Consider the following 23,501-nt stretch of genomic DNA (forward strand, 5'->3'; position numbering starts at 1 on the left):
TAATTATTAATTAATTATATATATATATATATAATTTCAGTTAACTTTTTTCCCCATTAAATGACATTTTTTTACGGTTTTACTTAATGATAATATCTATGATTAACTTTTTTTTAGTTGTTTTATCTTGTTATTTTTAAATATTTGTTTATAGTTTTTATTAATTAGGTTTTAGTTATTTTAGTAAAATTAGAAATGTTGCCTTGGCATGTAAATTTAAAAAAATGCTTTTTTAAATAATTTTATATTATTTCATTTAACATTTATTTTATTTAACTTGTTTTATGTTTTTAATTTTAGTTAATAATAATGACCCTGATTAGAAATGTTTTTATCCATGTGTTAATTTTCACTTGAACTTCTGTTCATTCTAAGTTCATTCTCACTTATAATTCTGAAACGGCTGTTTTTCATGTTCATTCAATTTCTGCTGTTTTTGCTCTTCCTGCTCTGCACTACAGGGGTCTTCGGGGGCTTGGCCCAGTGTCGCTGCTTGCAGCTATATTTTTACTTGTTTTAGTACTTCAACAAACAAAAATTTTTGTGTTACCTTTATTTATATAGCACTTTATACAATACAGATTGTGTCAAAGCAGCTTTACAGTGTTAAACAGGAAAATAGTGTGTTGATAATGCAAGAAGACAATGGCAAACAGTAAATTTTTAAGTTAAAGTAATGTTGGAGACACGAAACAAGGCAGATGATCCAATTGCAGTAAAATTTATTAAGATGATAAACAAAGAACTAACATAGGAACACAGAACAGGAACATGCATTATTTATTTTTTTCTCAAACCAGCTCAGTGAAATCTCCGGCCCACAGCTTATTCTAAATATTTCATTGGTCATGTCAATCACAGTGATGAATGCCTACACCAAACACAATCCCTCACCCTAACCTAAACCAATTAAATTACCTGCTGGGTGGGATTTTCACTGAACTAGTTTGGGGGGAAAAACACTGCACCAGGAAAATACACAGGAAATATACACCAGGAAACCAGAAACAAAGACTGACCCTGAACCAGGCAAACACAGGGGTATAAATACACAGTGTAACAAGGATAACGAGATAAGGGGGAGGAGTCAATGAATCACCATAGCAACTCACAAGGGTAACCAAGGGAACAAACAAGAGGGATACCAGGGCGGAGCTGAAGACATCAGTGGTGGGTCAGCCAAACAGGAAGTCAGCCTCAAATGCCTTTGGACCACCTTGGTGTCTTCAAAACAATTGGGCATGATGAGTCTGGGCAATGGGTTATGGGAAATGCGGTCCAGGATTGAGTGGCAAAGTTATGGGATGGAGTGCCCTCTGGTCGCTATCAAGGGCACTCCAGCTGGTGATTGTTACATAAAGTCAGTTCAACATTGATTCAGTAATGTCATCGTCGAGCTCAGTTCAGTTCTCTTCAAATAGTGTCTGTACAATCAAGCCCACAATATTTGTAATAAGCGCTTGCTTACCATTTTGAACATCAGTTATTTGAATGCTTGGGTCAGATCACGTAACATTAGAACAGCCTTCTGTCTCTGCCGCCTTCATTTACGTGCTCGGTTTCATCACTTTCGCTTTAAATCTGGGGCACTGATTCGTTCATTAAACTGAACATCCAATCAGAGTTCTAACTCACGACGGCCCCGATGCTGATTCAACATATTCTTCGCGATGGCGCCGACGTTGATGGCTGCCTCCGTGGCGTGCTCCGCAGTTGTTTTTATGTTTTTGTTCCTGATGAGAGCCGATGTGAGGAACACACCAAACAAACTAGCCCGACAGACTCTCACCGACAGCCCGACATCGGCTTGGTGTGTCCTGGCCTTAACACCTGTTTTTCAGAATTTAGCAGTTGGAAATGACTAATCATCCAGTTTTTTATATGAACTATGCAATCAGTTAATTTTGCGAATTGGTATATAGAAATATAGAGCTAAGTATCATCAGCATAGCATTGAAAGCTAACAGTATGTTCCCTGATGATATCTCCTAAGGGTAACATGTAAAGCGTGAAAAGCAACAGTCCTAGTACTCAGCCTTGTGGTACTCCATACTGCACTTTTGGTCCTCATTATTCACTGCTACGAATTGATGACAGTCAGATAAGTAAGATTTGAACCATGCTAATGCAATTCCATTAATGCCAACATAATTTTCTAGTCTATTCAACAGAAGATTAAAAAAAAAATTCAAGAAACTTTTAAAGATGTTTTCCCCCCATATTTTGATACATTTTAAGCAGTTTCTCGCTTAAAATTGCCAATGTTAGTGTTAAAATATTTTATTTCAGTTAATGTTTTTATTGCAAGTATTGTTACTTGAAATAAAATAAAATATTATTTTATATATATTTTTATATGGTTTTGGTTAATGATAACCCTGATGGACATCTTGTTGCTCTCCACAGAACCGCTGCCGCCATCGCTTATGGTCTGGACAAGAGTGACGGTGTGAAGAACATCCTGGTGTTTGATCTCGGCGGCGGCACCTTTGACGTTTCCCTGCTGACCATCGATAACGGCGTCTTCGAGGTGGTGGCCACCAATGGAGACACTCACCTCGGTGGGGAAGACTTTGATCAGCGCGTCATGGAGTACCTCATCAAGCTCTACAAGAAGAAGACCGGCAAGGACGTGCACAAGGACAACCGCGCCATGCAGAAGTTGCGTCGTGAGGTGGAGAAGGCCAAGAGAACACTGTCCACCCAGCATCAGGCCCACATTGAGATCGAGTCCTTTTTCAGGGGTGAAGACTTCTCCGAGACGCTGACCCGCGCCAAGTTTGAGGAGCTCAACATGGTAAGAGAAGCTCTGCTTTACCAACAAATCCTTCAGCAAATCTTCCTGGGCGCCGCAGCAAAAATGGCTGCCCACTGCTCCAGGTGTGATGTTCACGGTGTGTGTACGCACTTGGATGGGTGAAATGCAGAGCTCAAATTCCAATTCCATATTCAAATTCCACCATACTTGGCCACCTGTCTTTTCCTTTTAAAATGACAAAAAAATCACAGCAGATTACTAAAACTTTTGAATGAATTAAAATGAAAACTGAAAATCTAAAAATAAAAAAACTAATTCAAAATGTTGAAAAATACTATCAGAGTTTATTGAAAATAAAAAAATAACCGTGATTGTGCCTGTATCTGTTCAATGCATGGAAAATAACCAATGTTTTGTTCTTTCTCCTCACAGGACTTGTTCCGCTCCACCATGAAACCAGTGCAGAAGGTTCTGGAAGACGCTGACATGAAGAAGTCTGACATCGACGAGATCGTCCTGGTTGGCGGCTCCACTCGTATTCCCAAGATCCAGCAGCTGGTGGAGGAGTTCTTCAACAGCAAGAAGCCGTCCAAAGGAATCAACCCGGATGAGGCTGTGGCTTACGGAGCCGCCGTCCAGGCTGGAGTTCTATCAGGAGAAGAGGATACCGGTGAGTCTCTCTACAACCTTTAATGATGACCACATCTAGGGCTGGGCTGTCTAATCACACCAAGTCTCTTATGAGATGCTTGGCTGAAATGTGTTGAACAGGTGACCTGGTGCTTCTGGACGTTTGTCCTTTGACCCTGGGCATTGAGACGGTTGGAGGAGTGATGACCAAACTCATTCCCAGGAACACTGGTGTGCCCATCGGTAAATCCCAGATCTTCACCACCACTTCTGACAACCAGCCAACCGTGGCCATCAAAGTTTATGAAGGTGAGCGACATTTTTTTTTAGTCAAAACTGATCTTGTTGGATTACATTTATGACCCCATTTTTATTCAGTTAGTTTATATGAAAAGAGTGTTAATGGTTTTGTTTTCGATTTTCAAGATTTAAAAAAAATTTCAAGAAACTTTTTAAGTTTTTCCCCCTGTATTTTGATACATTTTAAGCCGTTTCTCACTTTAAATTGCCAATGTTGCTGGTGTTAAATCACAAACATTCTTTTTATTTAGTTGATTCAAATGAAAAGGACTTTAATTTTATAGTTTTAGATTTTTTTTAATTGAAGAGATTTCAAAACTTATGACTTTTTTCTTTCAATATTTTGTTTCATTTTAAGCCATTATTTGCTGGAAAATAGCCATCTTAGCTGGCATGGTGTTTGTTATGCACTGCACAGAGACAAAAAGATTGAAGATCCAAACACAGCTTTTAATAAGGGGTAAACATAGTCCAAACAGGCAAAAAGTCCAACGCACAGACAGTGCAGTCCAAACAACAATATCCAGAGCACAGGCAACAAAGGAAAAGACAAAGAATCCAAAAAAAAAAAAACCCCAAGACACAGGAGCACTGCAAACAAGGGCTTAGAATGGCAGCGCTAACACAAGTAAGACTAAGCAATGAGTCAGTGAAAAACCAGGCTTTAAATAGGGTGAGACTGATGAGGTAATGAGACACAGGTGAATGCAATCAGTGATGAAGATTTCGGGCAAAGGATTATGGGGAATGTGGTTTGTGAGAGAGTAACAGTCTGCAATGGACCAGGGCACTCCAGCCGGTGATCGTAACAGTGTTAAATTACAGACTTGCATGCATTTACATTTATGAACCTATTTTTTTTTAGCATTTTAGATGTATTTAATATGTATATTTTATATTTATTTATATTATACTTGTATATATTTTTTGTTTATTATTTGTCATAAATCAATTGAGTTTTACACCTTTTACATTTTAATCTATAGTATTATTATTTTTTTTTTTATTATTATTATTATAAATTGATTGAATAATATGAAAAGGTTTTTTTTTTAGACCTGTTTTAATATTAACTTTTTTTTAATGAAGATACTTTTAAAGAATTATGATTTTATTTCCCTCACCTTTTTAAGTTTTTGCTTCATTTTAAGCGTTTCGAAATTTTCATTCATCTTTAATGGCACAATTTGTAAGATTTTTGTAATAACATATCCAAAAAACACTTGCACAGTGTGATATATATTTCATGCAGTTGTGTACTTGCGTTATCTCAAACGTTCCCATGGATTTGTACATTTTAAATAATGGCTCGTCCCTGGTCATTGTTGCCCATCACTGATGAAATATCCGCACTATCCTCAGTTTCCGCTTGTAGAAACTATGGCAACACACGTGGACAAAAATGCTGCTGTACATTTAAACTAAATCCATTACGGCTGTCGGGAAAAAAATGTAAATGGAAAGTGTTGACTGCAGCATCAAAGTTAGATCTGCTCAGTGTTGCACCATGATTTGTTTTATGTATTTTTACAGTGTTGTGAATTATAACCAATAATACACAAGTCTGTGGAGCTTATGAATGCAATGGCCAATCAGAGGCGTTTAGATTAGTCATCACTGAAACGCCAGAGTTTTATGTTCAGTACACGCACTCTGACTGAATTCTGCACTATGGACGTAAAAAATTGGACTAAACAGCACAAGGCATGAACACAGCGCGCAAGCAAATTACAGTACTGTGTGCACAGTGACGAAGCTCGTACGTAAAATGTAAACCTGAAGAAATGGCAAACTCCAAACTCGAGCACAAAAAATGTGATTGTGTACACACATCAACACGTTGAGAGGACAAATAACAAAACCACGAATCCTGGCAGATCCTACACACGCAAGTAATATCTGCACGTGCGCACAGAGCTAAACGCATGCACGGGCTGAACCCTTCTTCTGGTGTTTTATGGCGGTTTGGCAAGCCAACGAAAAAGGTGCATTACCGCCACCTACTGATCTGGAGTGTGCGAGCTGAACCCTTCACGTACAGGAAGGTTTGACAGTCAGGGGGCGGGGCCCAAACATATGGTTGCTGTGTTAACAAATGCTATTGGCTACTGGCTAAATCCTGTGTTGATTGGCTGCTTGTCTTCGGACTGGCTGATGATTGACCCTCTCCTGATGAGGACGAAGACAGAGAGCGAGATGGGATGATGGCACACAGTAAAGAGGTAAGCTTTTTCTAAATTCATACTTGTATCATATTAGCGCTAAGATTTTTATAAGACATCTAGATCACTCTATAGGTGCCTCAGTCAAGACAGCAGCAGCGCCAGTAAACGCGATCATCCCTTCCTCTTTACTACTAGTTCTAGCACCAAATACGCCCTGGGTGTGCCTGCCTGGCTGTTACATCATCAGTGCGAGACCACAGTTCAAGTCAAGGTTTAGCAGCGGTGCAGTTGATCATTTAAGTGAAACGGTCTAGTAAAGGTTTATAGTTTTGTTTTTGCGTGTTTACTTAAGTTTAAGAAGTTAAAGCGTTCGTTGAGCCATATTCGCTAATGTGACCAATAAGACCGTTATGATTTAATACTGATCGATTCTTATGTTTATTTAATAAATAATCTTTATTCACGTGGATAACATACCACATATTATAAGATATTAAGCCCATAAACACATTGTAAAGCTTTAAAAATAAGGTTTTTACTTGTAATGTAGGAGTCATGATGACAGAGTTGGATCCTAATGCGGGCTTTATTATAAAACGTGGTCCGAACAGGCAGGGTCAAACACCAGCAAACAATAACATCCAGGGCAAAGAAGAAAAAAGGAAAAAAAAGAGTAATCCACAACACAGGCAAAGGTCAGGGCAGGTAGTAAACAATTAAAAACAAGGAAACAGTCCAAGGATCAAACAACACAAAGGCAAGGCAAGGCAAGGAAACACAGCAGACAAGAAAACATTACAGGCTAACAATCACCAGCAGCATCTGAGTGTGTGTGTGCAATTCTTATAGTCCTCGCAGAGACAGCTGTGAATTGATGAGTTCTGATGAGTCCATGCAAAGGATTATGGGAAGTGGAGTCTGGGGTGAATGGTAAAGGGTATAGGATGGGGTGCCCTCTAGTGGAGCTTGTGGGTACTCCAGCTAGAGATTGTGACAGAGCCCCCCTTCAGCAGAGCTGAAGACCCCCAGGGCAGGGCAGGCAGAGCTAAAGACCACCAGGACGAAGCAGGCGGAGTTGAAGACCACCAGGGTGGAGCAGGCCGGAGCAGAAGACCACCAGGGCGGAGCTGAAGACCACCAGGACGGTGCAGGCAAAGCTGAAGACCACCAGGGCAGGGCAGAGCAGACGGGACCGATGATCCTTACGGTGGATTAGGTGACCACCACAGCAGAGCAGATGGGACCGAAGATCCCCACGGCAGAGCAGACGACCACCACAGCAGAGCAAACGGGACCGTAGATCCCCATCAAGGAACACGGAGAGGTTAACAATGGCCTCTGTGGCCATAACAGGACAGTCACAGACGGCCTCCTTGGCTGTAACAGGACAGGCTGAGAGTTCAGGGGCAGCTCTTTTGGTCGTGATAGGACAGGCAGAGATTTCAAAGCCGACCCCCTTGGTCGTAACAGTACAGGCTGAGAGTTCATAAATGGCCTCCTTGACCATAACAGGACAGGCACAGAGTTCATAAACAGCCTCCTTGGCGTAACAGGATAGACTGAGAGTTCATAAATAGCCTTCTTAGCCGTAACCGGACAGACTGAGAGCTCAGACATGGCCTTCTTAGCCGTAACCGTACAGACTGAATTTACAATTGCTTTATGCGTGACTGGGGAACAATAAGAAAAAGGACTAGTATGGTAAGATGGATAGATGAAGATGGTAAAATTCTTCACTGCAGTCATCGGATGGTGATCCTTGATGTTTGATGATATGTTATGCTGTACATGATGTGTACTTATCTTTTATGGATGTTGCCAGTGGAATACCTTATCCGATGTCCATCAGATCTCAGTTTCTGTGTGAACTTTAGCCTGGGTAAAAGATGACTTTTGTTGAGGTGATGTTGCCAATGACCTTTGTATGGTGTTTCCACCAATGCAACACATTGTCAGTTATGTAACCCAGCCTCATTGGGTGTTTTGGCCCTTTATCACAAGACACCCTCAGACGAGGCAGGCCCATGACAGGCTGATCAGACCCGAGTGTCTGTCACTTTGTTACATGGTCATTTGGCAGCCCACAATGTGTCCATCCGCTTCAGCCACAACCAGTGGCTGCTTCTTTCAGTGACAGTGGCCAGTTCCCTGACTATCCTCTGCTGGACCTGGTCTCTGATGCCTAACTCCTTCAGCAGCCTTATAGTGGAACTAGCCACAAAGCCCCTGCAACCCACTTCCACCGGGTATACTTTCACTGTCCAGCCCCGCTCCTCTCCCTCAGCTGCCAAGTTGGCATATTGCAGCTTCTTCCTTTCAAAAGCCTCGTTAATGGCCTCTTCCCAAGGGATTGTCAGTTCGACTATTATGACGATCCTACTGGAGTTGGACCAGAGAACCAGGTCTGGGCGCAAATTGGTGACTGCAATTTCAAATGGTAAAGTGAGTCTGTGGATTAAATCGACTCGTATTTCCCAGTCCCTGGCTATATTCAGCTGGCCTGCGTCAGGGGACAGGCACTTAGCCCGCTTTTTCTCCCCTTCCCTAACAAAGGACTGCCTTTTTGGTAAGGTATTCTTGGCATTTTGGGGGATGGCATTTGTTGACACTCTCTTGGTCTCTATTGCTGCCGCCAATCACTTCAGTACTTGATTGTGGCGCCATGTGTACCTTCCCTATGTCAAACTGGTCTTACAACCCACCAGGATATGTCTGAGGTTTGCCGGGACTTCACAGAGGTGGAAGGCTGGGTCTTGTCCACACCATACCTGCAAGTTTGTTGGAGAGGGCAGCACATCATATGTGGCTCTCACCATAAAACTTAGCCTGTTGGTTTCCATGCTCCACAGCTCACTCAAAGTGATTTTATGCCGTTCTATACCTTCCCACCTCATCCAGCGGCTTTGTTGGGCTTGGGAGACTGCTCTAGCACATCTAGTTGCTTCCTCCTGATGGTGTACCTCCTCCACCACCAGGTGTCGCTGTTCCTTTGCTGTTGCCTTTTGCCATGTTAGGTGTTATTATTACCAAATAGGTGTTATTATTCCCAACCCAAGTCCCCATCTACCATATTGGACTTGCCCCACAATATCCCGGTGTCTGAGGGCTGCCTTTGCATCAGCAACTGCTGTAACTGGGTGTACAGCCCTATGCTGTTAAGGCATCTTGGTAGCCCAATCCATTTTCTCAATTGTGTACTCACCAGTCTCTCCAGGTGCTTGGCGTGAGATAAAGTGGGCTTGTATATGGAAATTGGCCACAAAAGCCGTGGCAACAAACCAAATTGAAAGCGCCACCACTTCAACTTCCCCGGAAGAGCTGTACCATTGATTCTCTTGAGTCAACTGACTGTCTCTTGCCTGAGTTGTTTCTTTAAGATCTGTGGTGTACCAACGTCCAAGGCTTTTGATGGGCTTTTCCATGACCGTTGGTATGGGCTCTCCTGTTATACAGAACCTGCAATGGAACCTGTAAGTCGGCAATGGAGATGCTGCGAGATTTTCCGTGTTTAATCTCCATTTGTGCCCATCTGATGTTTTCCTGGAGCTTATCCAGCAGCCGCTTAGTACATGCTTTAGTCATTGTGATGGTAGTCATATCATCCATGTATGCCCTGATTGGAGGGAGCCGCAACCCATTTTTCAAATGTTCCCCTCCAACCACCAAACGGGATGCCCGAATTATGATATCCATTGCCATAGTGAATGCCAGTGGACAAAAATGGTACAACCTGCCATTATGCCAAATTCCAGCTGCTGCCAGGTGGTGGTACTGTCCTGTATGGTAATACAGACCTGAAGATCCCAAAATTAGGCTTTAATCAACTTTGTTATCTGTTCTGGAACATGGAAGAAATCGAATGCTGCCCACAGCAGCTTATGTGGCACTGTCCCAAAGGCATTGGCAAGATCTAAGAACACCACATGTAGGTCTTTCTTCTCCTTTTTGGCCATTTGCAACTGGTGCCAAATCATTTTAGCATGTTCCAAACATCCTGAGAAGCCCCCTATGCCTGCCTTTTGCACTGACGTATCGACAAAGTTGTTGTTCTTCAAGAACGCTGACAGTCTCTGCGCCACAACACTGAAGAAAATCTTACCTTCCACATTCAGGAGGCTAATTTGACTAAACTGGTCAATAGTTGACACATTTTTTCCTTGGGGATCAAAATCCCTCCAGCCCTTCTCCAGGCTTTTGGTATCACCTGCTTTTTCCATGCCACTATTATTAATCTCCAAAGGTACCTCAAAACTCCTGGGGCATTTTTGTAGAGCTTGTATGGAATACCGTTGGGTCCAGGTGCTGATGCTGATCTTGCCCACTTTACCGCACTCTCAACTTCACTCCATTTAGGGGGCCTTATGTCCATCTGGTGCTCCGGCAGTTGAAGTTTGTCAATCGAGTTTGTCAATCTCTTGTTGTCTCCTGGATTTCGGCTGGCCTCCCAGCTCCTTCTGTGACCTCGGCCTCTTGTTTTTCACTCCAAACCTTTGTGCCCTATAGGTGTAGATAATCTCCCCCATCTTCTCGAGTTTCCTTTCTACATCTCCTTTCAGGCCTTCGGATCTGTCTCAATGGTTGCCCACTCGTTGTGGCAGGATTTAGGCCAAAGTATCTGAAGTCTCCTTCCATCCATTTCCTTTCTACTGCTGGCTGTGGCTGGGTGACTTCTGGGTTAATCAGTGGGGGTACGTTTGAGCCTGGTTGGGCTTTGTCTGGGGTTCTGATACCCTGTGGACTGTAGTGTTTGTCCTGCCACTGGGCTTCACCTGACTGATTTGCCCTACCTCTGAGGAAGTATTGGTCAATGCGATGCCCCTCACTAAGCTCTCTCAGGCACTTCTTCCTGCCTTGATGAATTCATTGATGGTCTCCAAGACCACGTCAGGACAGACGAAGAGTTCATAAGTGGACACCCCTGTCTTAACGGAGGCTGAAGTGAACACCCCTGCCACTTCTGGATGTTCTGCAGCGGATGCCGCCACCTCTGGAGGTTCTGCAGCAGTAATAACAGGAGCTTCAACAAACACAGATAGTTCAGAGACGGCCCTTATAGCCATAACAGAGACATCGGGAAACAGGGAAAATTCCAAATTAGTGTCCGTGGTGGGATCAGAAGTGACTGGAACCACAGAGAGCTCAGGGAAGAGTACCACTGCTGTCACGGGAGGAGCTAAAACTGACATTACTGCTGTGGAAGGTTCTGCAACGGAAGTTGCCACCTTAGGGAAAACTGGAACGAACTCGGGTACTGGAGCAGACTCTGGAGAAGGCTCTGAAATGGATTCTAGAACTAAAGCAGGCTCGGGAATGAATTAAAGTACTGGAGCAGGCTCTGGGACTGGAGCGGGCTCTGAGATTGGAGCGGGCTCCGGGACTGGAGCTGGCTCGGGAGTGGATTCGAGTACTGGAGTAGGCTCTGGGATTGGAGCGGGCTCTGGGACTAGAGTGGACTCGGGAACAGATTTGGGGACTAGAGTGGGCGCCACCACCACCTCGGAAGGTTCTGCAGTGGAAGCCGCGACCTCTGCGGAAACTACGGTGGTGTGTGCTGCCCAAACACACAGAATGGCCGTAGCCATAACTGGTAGGACAGAGAATACATCTTCTATCTGAGAGACTGAAGGTGCTGTGCCAGGGAAACTGGGGTGAGTAGCATCTGGAAGGCTTGAGAGAGCATTGAAACTGTGTCGCTTGAGAGTGTAGAAAGTGTCGCTTGAAAACACTGAGTCAACGTGGCTCAGGAGCAGAGAGTCGGCGTGGCTCGGGAGCGTAGATTCTGCATGGCTCGTGAGCATAGCCACAGCTTGGACAGACACTAGCGGTAGATCCTCCACACTGGATACCAGTCTTGGGAGCCTTGTGACTGACAGGATTGTGGTGGAGGGCTTAGGCGGAATAGCCACGACAGGACATGGCTCGGGAGTGGCAGCTGTGACGGGAAGAGGCTCTGGAACGGCGGCCATGATGGGACGAGACCCTGGAATGTTGGCCATGACGGGACTAGACTCTGGAACGATGGCCATGATGGGACGAGATGCTAGAATGGCAGCCATTTTGACAACAGGTTCTGGGTTGGCAGCCATTTTGTGAATGGTCTCTCAGCTGGCAGCCATTTTGTGATATGTGGTGCCATTTTGTGGTAAGTCTCTGACTCTCCCACAGTGAAAGGAGAACCACATAGTGACAGTGCATAATCCCTAATGTCTCTTAATGTACAATTTAATTTCCTTTCAGGTAACCATGATTTCACTAACTTATTGATTCCAAAACGAAAAATGTCTTTTAACATGATTTCATTGACTGGCACATGATAGGACAACTCACAGAACTGGTGAACATATTCCTCAATTGACAGGTCCTTTTGCTGATGGTGCATTAGCTGGTCGAATAAGTCAATGATTGGCCTGGAATGCTCAAAAAGCCGCTGGATCCGGGTATGGCTGGTGATTCAGTAATGTAGGAGTCATGATGATGGAGTTGGATCTAAATGTGGGCTTTATTATAAAACGTGGTCCGAACAGGCAGGGTCAAACACCAGCAAACAATAACATCCAGGGCAAAGACCAAAGAATAATCCACAAGGCAAAGGTCAGGGCAGGCATCAAACAATCAAAAACAAGGAAACAGTCCAAGGATCAAAAAGCTCAAAGGCAAGGCAAGGAAACAATGAAGACAAGAAAACATTACAGGCTAACAATCACCAGCAGCATCTGAATGTGTGTGTGCAATTCTTATAGTCCTCCTAATAAGAGACCGCTTTGAATTGATAATGAGTTCTGATGAGTCCATGCAAAGGATTATGGGAAGTGGAGTCCGGGGTGAATGGTAAAGGGTATAGGATGGGGTGCCCTCTAGTGGAGCTCGTGGGTACTCCAGCTAGAGATCGTGACATTACTGATGAGACGTCGTAAATAGAGGTGAATCAAAATATAGTTTTCAATATTTTTTAAGCAGTCTCTTTTGTTTTTGTTTATTGAGGACATGAAAGAGCGATGACACTCATTCAGCCAATGATTTATGTAATAACTTGCAAACATCAGAGACCATGTTAATTTTATTTGTTTTATGCTGCAGATACTTTTTATTTCAGAATTGTGAGGCTGATGATGTATAAATAGTTGCTGAGATGACCCGTGACCCTGCTATTCCTACTTCATCCCCTACCACAAGTATGAGGTAATATTAATTTAGAAGTTTAATTTGGTCTCAGAGGAAGACCGCTAGGGTTCAGGCTGCGATTTGGGACAGGGCCACATGGACGCAGTGTCCGCTAAAGCTGAAATGACGAATGGGACACCCTGCGGTCTCGTGGACTTAACGGACACGCTCACGCAGCGGCCGCAAGACTGCAAGACCGCACTTGGGACAGGGCCTGAAAAGCAGTTTTTGAAGCCTAAAGTGGGCGAAGTCGGCCGTCGCCATCTTGGCAGCGTGTCACTCCCGGATAATCGAAAATGGGCAAAGAAGGTGGGATGTGGGTGGAGCTTAGGTGACTGATTGCTGAAACCACGCCCACCTTCCTCGACGGTAGTGACAGCAGCAGTAATCCACCTGTCACTCAAGTGTCTACTCCCTTAATTATGCAGGAAATTATGGCTTAATATAATTTAAACAGATGAGTTATAAAAAAAAATCACCCCCTCACAGTTGTCATGAAGGGTAAATTTAGCTATATAGACCCAACCCACTTTTTGTACCAGGCTGTAAACATATTTTTTTCTGCTGTAAAGTTGGGCATTTTAACATGGGGGGTCTGTGTTCATGTGGTTGCGTTGTTTTGTCTAACTTTTAACATTATACTACTCGCGAATTCTCATCATAAACAACAAAGTGCAGATGTACGAATGATGCAAGTAAGAGATTAATTCATCAAACAGTGTATAGACAGCTTTACTGTTTATAAGGGGAGTTTTTTGAATACTCGCACCAAACAAGTCAGTCACAATGTTTTTTGACAATGATAATGTTCTTTGCTCGCTAAGACCTAAAACCTTCAAATTAGCTGTTAAGCCTCTCATTAAAAAATCACAACTTGATCCTAGAGAATTAGTTAATATAGACTGATCTCAAATCTCCCTTTTCTGTCAAAAAACAAAAAAATTAGAAAAGGAAGTATCCTCTCAGCTATGTTCCTTCTTAGACAGAAATGGTATCTGTGAGGATTTCCAGTCAGGATTTAGACTGCATCATAGTACTGAGACTGCTCTCATCAGAGTTACAAATGACCTGCTCTTATCACCCGATCGTGGTTGTATTTCTCTATTAGTGCTACTGGATCTTAGCGCTTTTTGATTAATTTGATAGCAATCTTTCCTTTGAAAACCATGTTTCTAGCATTTGTAAAACCACATTTTTCCATCTTAAAAATACATCTAAATTACGACATATGCTCACAATGTCAAATGCAGAAACGTTTATTCATGCGTTCATGACCTCAAGAATAGATTATTGTAATGCTTTATTTGGTGGTTGCTCTGCGCACTTAATAAACCATCTCCATCTGGTCCATAATGCTGCAGCTACAGTTCTTACTAGAACCAGGAAGTACGATTCAAGATTTTTTATTTGTCACATACATGGTTATATAGGGAATATATGACCAGCAGTGAAATGTAAGTGACCATATTAGCCCGGTTCAACTCTGCACTGGCTCCCTATTGAACATCGAATACATATTAAAATCTTGCTAATTACTTATAAATCCCTGAATGGTTTAGCTCCTCGATACTTGAGTGAGCTCATATCACATTATAGTCCTTCATGTCCGCTGTGATCTCAAAACTCTGGCCTAGAATATCAAAATCAACTGCTGGCGGCAGATCCTTTTCCTACTTGGCGCACAAACTCTGGAACAATCTACCTAGCGTTGTTCAGGAGGCAGACACACTCTGTCAGTTTAAATCTAGATTAAAGACCCATCTCTTTAACCTGGCATACACATAACACACTGTTGCATTTCTATAATTCAAATCCATTAAAGGATTGTTAGGCTGCATTAATTAGGTCAACCGGAACTGGGAACACTTCCCATAACACCCGACGTACTCGCTACATCGTAAGAAAGAATCTACGCTAATATTAGTGTCTTTCATTCTTATTCCGAGGTCACCGTAGCCATACAAATCCAGTCTGTATCCAGTCCAGATGGTGGATCAGCACCTAGAGACGACCTCTACAGCCCTAAATGTCAGCGGAGACCATGTCAACTAAGCCCTAGAGACAGATCCCCTGTGAAGTCTTCATCACCTCAATGACCATCGGCACAAGACCACGAGAACCAGATGAGTCCTCTGCAACTGTGTTGCAGCCTGGAATTAAACCACACCATGCTGGTTTCGTCTGGCCAGAGGAGAACTGGCCCCCCAACTAAGCCTGGTTTCTCCCAAGGTTTTTTCTCCATTTCTGTCACCTATGGAGTTTTGGTTTCTTGCCACTGTCGCCTTTGGCTTGCTAAGTTGGGGACGTTTGACTGATTGCACAGACACTATTGGAAGAGAGCTGAACTGGATGATGACATCACTGAATCATCAATTAACTGACTTTAGCTGAAAAACGACTCTTTGTTGTTGTCCTCTTGCATTATTGAAAAACTATTTTCCTGTTTGACACTGTAAAGCTGATTTGACACAATCAGTATTGTACAATCAGTAAAGCGCTATATAAATAAAGGTGACTTGACTTTCTCTGTAGAATTTATTCGCTGTTTGAAGGTACAGGTCATAAAAAATAAATTCATTACCTCATCCGTGAACATGATTCATGAATTCCATACATCCAGAGCTGTTGAGAAACAGAGTTGCGACATGCTTTGATTTCAATGTGGTTCATGTAGCTCTCAATAGTTCCAAACAACTCCGCGCTGTCACTATGTTTGAATGGGTTTAAGCAGATAGACAGCAGCATATGACCAGCAGTGAAATGTAAGTGACCATATTAGCCCGGTTCAACTCTGCACTGGCTCCCTATTGAACATCGAATACATATTAAAATCTTGCTAATTACTTATAAATCCCTGAATGGTTTAGCTCCTCGATACTTGAGTGAGCTCATATCACATTATAGTCCTTCATGTCCGCTGTGATCTCAAAACTCTGGCCTAGAATATCAAAATCAACTGCTGGCGGCAGATCCTTTTCCTACTTGGCGCACAAACTCTGGAACAATCTACCTAGCGTTGTTCAGGAGGCAGACACACTCTGTCAGTTTAAATCTAGATTAAAGACCCATCTCTTTAACCTGGCATACACATAACACACTGATGCATTTCTATAATTCAAATCCATTAAAGGATTGTTAGGCTGCATTAATTAGGTCAACCGGAACTGGGAACACTTCCCATAACACCCGACGTACTCGCTACATCGTAAGAAAGAATCTACGCTAATATTAGTGTCTTTCATTCTTATTCCGAGGTCACCGTAGCCATACAAATCCAGTCTGTATCCAGTCCAGATGGTGGATCAGCACCTAGAGACGACCTCTACAGCCCTAAATGTCAGCGGAGACCATGTCAACTAAGCCCTAGAGACAGATCCCCTGTGAAGTCTTCATCACCTCAATGACCATCGGCACAAGACCACGAGAACCAGATGAGTCCTCTGCAACTGTGTTGCAGCCTGGAATTAAACCACACCATGCTGGTTTCGTCTGGCCAGAGGAGAACTGGCCCCCTCACTAAGCCTGGTTTCTCCCAAGGTTTTTTCTCCATTTCTGTCACCTATGGAGTTTTGGTTTCTTGCCACTGTCGCCTTTGGCTTGCTAAGTTGGGGACGTTTGACTGATTGCACAGACACTATTGGAAGAGAGCTGAACTGGATGATGACATCACTGAATCATCAATTAACTGACTTTAGCTGAAAAACGACTCTTTGTTGTTGTCCTCTTGCATTATTGAAAAACTATTTTCCTGTTTGACACTGTAAAGCTGATTTGACACAATCAGTATTGTACAATCAGTAAAGCGCTATATAAATAAAGGTGACTTGACTTTCTCTGTAGAATTTATTCGCTGTTTGAAGGTACAGGTCATAAAAAATAAATTCATTACCTCATCCGTGAACATGATTCATGAATTCCATACATCCAGAGCTGTTGAGAAACAGAGTTGCGACATGCTTTGATTTCAATGTGGTTCATGTAGCTCTCAATAGTTCCAAACAACTCCGCGCTGTCACTATGTTTGAATGGGTTTAAGCAGATAGACAGCAGCTTCACTATATTTGCAGCAATTTCTAGTAATTATTAACACCTAATGTGCATTGATTGTGCATCGATAACTATGCTGACTTCGCTTTACAATAGCATTTTATTCTGGGGAGTGATAAAGAGTCAGCATTAATATGTTCATACTGCTTGTCAGTCAAATGTGACCTTAATGATTAAATTTACAATTATGATCCATGAATGACCATTTAAAAAATGTTCTTATATGCTTATTATTTATATTACAATTAGTGTAGTATTTAGGGTTAAAATAGAAACGTTTTTAAATTAAAGTGCAAAGAGGCAAATTAAAGGCGTCTGGTGGCCAGAAATGTTTTCATATGTAATGCTATGGTTTAACCACTAGATTCCGGAATGGCTGTTTAATGAATATAGCCTACATGTATTTAGCTCTACTGTAGTTGCTCAAGTGTTTTGCTGGTCATAATTGCTTGCTTTTTTTTAGGTTTTGCATTTGAATGTATATTTAGACTATCAAAAACTCTATTTTTATAAGTTTCTATTTTTTTAAATGTTAAATTTAAGAAGGTTAAATTTACTCACATCCCAGTGTTATTTTATGATATCATTCAGCAAAACTCGTTATTGCATTCCTTGAATGAGCAGTCTTCATTGAAACTCATTCAACCTCCTACAGAGAGAGAAATATTGCAGAAAGACTAAAAACTTAAAAATATGAGAATTAGCATCTGGTTATGGTCATTAAGGTGTTTCTTACTTTATCTAACTGCAATTATAGTATAACTGTCTATTATCTAACGATAAACATTAACTATAATGCGCTTCATAAAATACCACTACTGTTCAGATTTCCAATATGTCAATTAATGCATTAAAATGTAAAAAAAAATGCAGTAATTTCTTCAATGAATGCAAAATGAATGTGCTTCAATGATGCAACTACTGGCTGCTCCATGACACGTTTTACTTCCGCATTCCTCAGTTCTTATGGAAGCCTATGGGAGTGTCGCAGCTCTGTTTCTCAACGGCTCTGCATACATCTCTGGATGGCCAGAAAACAACATCTCCCATCATTCCACTCTCCTTTATAATGTCATCAAGCTTCGCCTTTTCTTATTGTTTTGAAAATGCGACCTCTAGCGGCGAAAACTTGCATATTGTGCCTTTAATCTTCAGAGTAGAATCTGTTCTCACTCTTTCCCTCAATCCTTCCAGGTGAGCGTTCGCTGACCAAGGATAACAACCTCCTGGGCACCTTTGACCTGACCGGCATCCCTCCGGCTCCCCGCGGCGTCCCTCAGATCGAGGTCACCTTCGAGATCGACGTCAACAGCATTCTGCGCGTCACCGCAGAGGACATGGGCACGGGCAACAAGAACAAGATCACCATCACCAATGACCAGAACCGTCTGACGCCCGAGGACATCCAACGCATGGTGAACGAGGCCGAGCGCTTCGCCGATGAGGACAAGAAGCTGAAGGAGCGCATCGACGCCCGCAACGAGCTGGAGAGCTACTCCTACTCCCTGAAGAACCAGATCGGGGACAAAGAGAAGCTGGGTGGCAAACTGTCGTCCGACAACAAGGAGGCCATCGAGAAGGCGGTCGAGGAGAAGATCGAGTGGCTGGAGTCTCACCAGGACGCAGATCTCGAGGACTTCCAGGCCAAGAAGAAGGAGCTGGAGGAAATCGTGCACGCCATCGTAAGCAAACTGTACGGCAGCGCGGGTGGCCCGCCACCAGAGGATGAAGACGAAAAGGATGAGTTGTAGATCGTCCAGACTTTGTTTTCAGTCGCATGACGCCCTCGCCTCTCTAGGTGTACATATTGAACACGCAGATATTTTTGTATGAGTGGGGCGAACGTAAAGCCTCAAATCTCTTCAGGAAAGACTTGGAGCGTCTTAGAGAGTTGCGCTTGTTGTCTTATTTTCTCTTCATTCTGATGGAGATTTTGTCAGCCTGGTTTGAGGCTCGATTTCTTTAACTTCACTGTACTAGTTATTGGCATGTTAGAGTTATTCACAGTAAGCTGCGAAAAAGGACTCAATTCAGTGTTCACTCTGTCGGACACACAGCCGAAGCGCGAGCACAAATTCCACCTCTCAGATGCATGCGATCCTGAATTCAGTTCTCTTTCACAGTTTATTGCACTTATACAGTCAAGTTCACACACAATTATGTCAGGAGCACTTTGTGTGGAGTATTCACATAAACACAGTCTGTTATGTTATACGTGAACATAAACAGTTGGAAGCAAATCAGATGTGTAACAGTATATTAGATCCATGGATTTGTTCTTAAAGTGACAGCCGACTAATAAACTGTTTCCGCCTGTCACACTAACGCTAATCCAAAAAAAACAACAACCCTGAATCACTTTTGCATTTTTATTATGAATCAATTTATATGTAGTATACAGTGCAGACTATACTGTATTTTATTTTATATTTGATTATTCAGTTTCTGTAGTATTTCTTAAGACAGATTAATCTTAGGCTAATGTACCTGAAAAACTTTATTTCATTTGAAGATTTTGTCTATTGTATTTGTCCTATTGTTTATTTTATTTACCAGCTTTATGTTTGCAAATGTTTTTATTTTTGTATCAAGGAATATTATCCCTTACGAAAATTAACCATGGTTTTACCACAAATAAAACCAAAAAACCATGGTTACTATAGTTAAACCATGGTAACCACAAATTAACCATAGTTATACCATAGTTTAACCATGGTATTTGTAGTAAAACTGTGGTTATAAAAATGTTAATCAATGCGCCAAAAAATCATGGTTACTACACTTTTACTTCAATAAAACCATGGTTCATTTTTATGTACTAAGTGGTTTTTCTATTTGTCTCAGTGCTGCCTTGCTTTACTACAGACGACTCCCACCTCTAGACTCAATGCTGCGAGATGTAAACTCACAATTCAGAAAAAAAGTCAGAATTGCGAGATACAATCTCATAATTCAGAGAAAAAAAAAGGCAGAATTGTGAGTTTATATCAGTGTTTATATCTCGCAATTTTGACTATTCTCAGATTTGCAAAAACAAGTCTGAATTGTCAGATAAAAAGTCAGAAACATGCTTCCATTGAAAATAGTGTACTTCTGCATTGCAAAATTAGCTGGATATTTGACAGTGATCCAGTAGTCATGATATTTATATGACTGAATATGCCTTTTTCTTCTGGAGAAGGAGGGGCAAGCAGTTTAAGACAGTATGAAGTCAATATGTATTTTAAAGGGGACCTATTTTGCAAAAATCACTTTTATAAGGTATTTGAACACAGTTGTGTGGCCACAGTGTGTGAAAACAACCAGCCTATAATGGTAAAAATCCACCCACTCATTTTTTTTATAATCCCAATAAGTCATAAACAGTCTCTGAATACGTGATTCCAGATTTCTCCCGACAATGACGTTGTTGTAGGGAAAAAAATCCCACCCAGTTGTGACGATCTCTGCCCAATTAGCATAGACACAGCCCTGAGTGAGAAGCAGCAGTCCACCATTACTGTTTTCTTGCTGTAGCTGTTGGAGATATACAATGTCAGCGCCAAAGAGGCATTATAAGTGTTGTTTTGGAATGCACAAACGAACGTAGGAGTTATATTTTGTTTTCTAAATTGCCTTTCTAAAAGAGCTTCTTGGCACTCTGTAAGGCTAATGTTGCTAAAGCTATAATTGTCTCTGCCTGTGTTCACTGATGCTGCCTTCACGTGCTACCAGAACGATCGTAAATAGGAAAGTGGTAGTTAAAACTTTGCATATGAAAGCAATGTGAAGTCCACCGCTTGAATTTGTTGAGCTCGTAATCACAAGTGGGACTTATAAAGTTTGTGTCGTTATTTTCATATAAACACTCTGGGGACATCAGAGACTTATTTTACATCTTGTTAAAGGGGGCATAATAGGTCACATTTAAAACTACTTTTGAAATGGAAAAAAGATAAAGAAACATTCTATTGTATGTTGCTATAATGTTTCATCTCGACTCATTTGTGTATTTGGGGGGAGTCAGGGACTGGCAGATGCTGGCTGATGTAGGTCAGCAACTTGCAGTCCAATACACTGCAGTTTGTCTATTTCATCGAACTCAAAGTACCCTGGGAGGATGGCACAGAAGAAGCAAATGAGAGGAAGAGGCTATGATATGTGGAAATGGCAAACAATGCTCATCAGCAGGGCTGGAAAGCTTCAGTCCACCCTGTGGAGGTTGGCTGCTGGGGCTTTTTGGCAACATCTACTATCAAGCTTCTTAAGGAGTTGGGAATCCATGGTTAAACCCTGCGCCAGACCATCAGAGAAGTGGCAGATACTGCAGAAAACTGCAGATGGTGGCTATGGTTTAGGAGGAAAGACCCCAGCTGGGCCCCAAGATGATAGGGACCCACACCAAGGTCTGATCAACCTGTGGTGGGCCTGCCTCTGCGGAGGGTGTCTTGTTTTTAAAAGGCCGAAACCAGATGGGTTCTATTTCATCTGCTGGTGGCCCAGAACATTTGCTGGTGGTGGCAACTTTATATTCAACTAGTGCGGTGGGGACTTATACCATTTTGTGGGACTTAAAACCACCTATGTTTTCAAATGAGTGTATCTGGATGCATTCAGTGACAGCTAGGAGCAGAATAGCTGACAACAAGGGAAAGACCTTGTAACAGCAAGGAAAAACAGCTGACTGCAGGGAACAGACCCCATCTGGGGCTGGCAGGGGCTAGCTACCCTTGTCAGTAGGCTCCAGAACAAAGTAGTACATGTAGATGCCCACCTTTAGCTATGAGCAAAGTAAAGGAAGAATACCCCTGGTGTCGACGAGAGTGGGGGTGAACGACGACACACGGATAGATCACACACCTAGTCACTTTGGAATGGATAAGAATAAGGAGAAGGTAGGCACTGCACAAGAAGTTGTCACACTGAAGGAACCCGCTAAGAAGCTTCAGGTGTGCTCATGCTCAGGTAAGCCCTGCTCTCGGTTGTTGGAAGCTCTAAGACTGGCAAGAGCGGCTTCCAAATCTTCAATACTTATCTTGCTGGATCTGGCCGCAGCTTTTGACAACATTAACCATCAGATCCTTCTGTAAACCCTCATGGGAAAGGGCATCTCAGGAACTACATTTCAGTGGTTCAAGTCTTACCTCTCAGATAGGTCCTTCAAGGTATCTTGGAGGGGTGAGGTGTCCAAGTCGCAACATCTAGCTACTAGGGTGCCTCAGGGCTCAGTGCTTGGACCACTTCTCTTCTCGGTCTACATGGCATCACTAAGTTCTGCCATTCAGAAACATGGCTTTTTCTATCTGCTATTCTGATGACACTCCACTCTATCTCTCATTCCATCCTAATGTAACAATTTGCACTGGCTACCAATAGCTGCTCGCATAAAATTCAAGGCCTTGATGTTTGCCTACAAAACAACCCTTGGCTCTTCACCGCTTTACCTAAATTCACAATCTTCAGTTAATTTTAAGATTTATAAACAGATTTATACCTTGCTTCAGTATCAGTAACTCTTTCCCTGTTCACATGAGCAAGCATTAAAAACCGTTTTTGCTCCGTTTTATCTGTTTGCTCAGAGAATATTACCACAAATTTTCAGATATGTTTTCATGATAACAACATATGCAACACACACCTAATACACAAGAGCTTTCAAACTAGCATTACAACATTGTTTCCAACATAGATATTGCGATAAATGTTAATACCTTTCATCATGGCTGTTCTTCCTCCAGGGGTCTTTTATTTTGTGTTTTTGCAGACACTTTTACTGTTTCTGCAGTATATACTGTAGTATGTATACTGTGTGTCTTTGCTGTATGCAGCAATAATTCACAAATTTTAATCTTGAATGTAATATGAACTGCTTGCTATACTGCCTGCTATTTTTAAAAGTAGCATGTAAAAACAGTATGAAATATGCAAAGTAGCCCCAAATGTACTTAGAGACCTTTGAACTCTGAAGTCACTTTCAAAAGTGTCTGAAATGTATTGTAGCAGAAAATATCATTAGACTTTAAAGGGGTCATATGATGCCCATTTTCCACAAGTTGATATGATTCTTTAGGGTCTTAATGAAAAGTCTGTAACATAGTTTGGTTAAAATTTCTTAATGGTAGTGTAAAAAACACCTTTTTTACCCTGTCAAAAACAGCTCTTTTCAGATCAAGCCATTTTTGTAGCATTTTCCTTTAAATGTTAATGACAAACAACTTGTAAAAGTGTATGTAGCATCCTATGACCCCTTTAAATTTTACAGGAACTTTTCTCAGAACTAACTTCACTTCATGATTTTGCTCAGTGAATTAATTATATTAACTATGGACATGTTCCACCAACATTTCACATCCACAACATTTGGCCAAAAAAGTGTGTATGTATGTATGTATGTCGTCAGGCCTGCTTGTGTCAATATGCGTTGGTGACTTTTTAATATGTAGCCCTGTCTTATAGTAAAG

At 42.1% G+C, this 23,501-nt stretch overlaps 1 protein-coding gene across 1 annotated transcript in view; it reads left to right on the forward strand.

Annotated features, from left to right (window-relative positions):
- Positions 1-19,257, forward strand: part of LOC107686377 (78 kDa glucose-regulated protein-like) — a 29,438-nt gene extending 10,181 nt beyond the window's left edge. Inside the window, exons 6-9 of the mRNA XM_016483345.1 lie at positions 2,407-2,797; positions 3,191-3,428; positions 3,530-3,697; positions 18,256-19,257. Coding sequence (XP_016338831.1) covers positions 2,407-2,797; positions 3,191-3,428; positions 3,530-3,697; positions 18,256-18,812 — 1,354 coding nt within the window. The 3' untranslated portion in view covers positions 18,813-19,257. The remainder of the gene's footprint in view (positions 1-2,406; positions 2,798-3,190; positions 3,429-3,529; positions 3,698-18,255) is intronic.
- Positions 19,258-23,501: the final 4,244 nt, after the last annotated feature.

This window comes from Sinocyclocheilus anshuiensis, unplaced genomic scaffold (genome assembly GCF_001515605.1).
Source record: "Sinocyclocheilus anshuiensis isolate Anshui unplaced genomic scaffold, SAMN03320099.WGS_v1.1 scaffold1557, whole genome shotgun sequence".
NCBI classification, from domain to species: Eukaryota; Metazoa; Chordata; class Actinopteri; order Cypriniformes; family Cyprinidae; genus Sinocyclocheilus; species Sinocyclocheilus anshuiensis.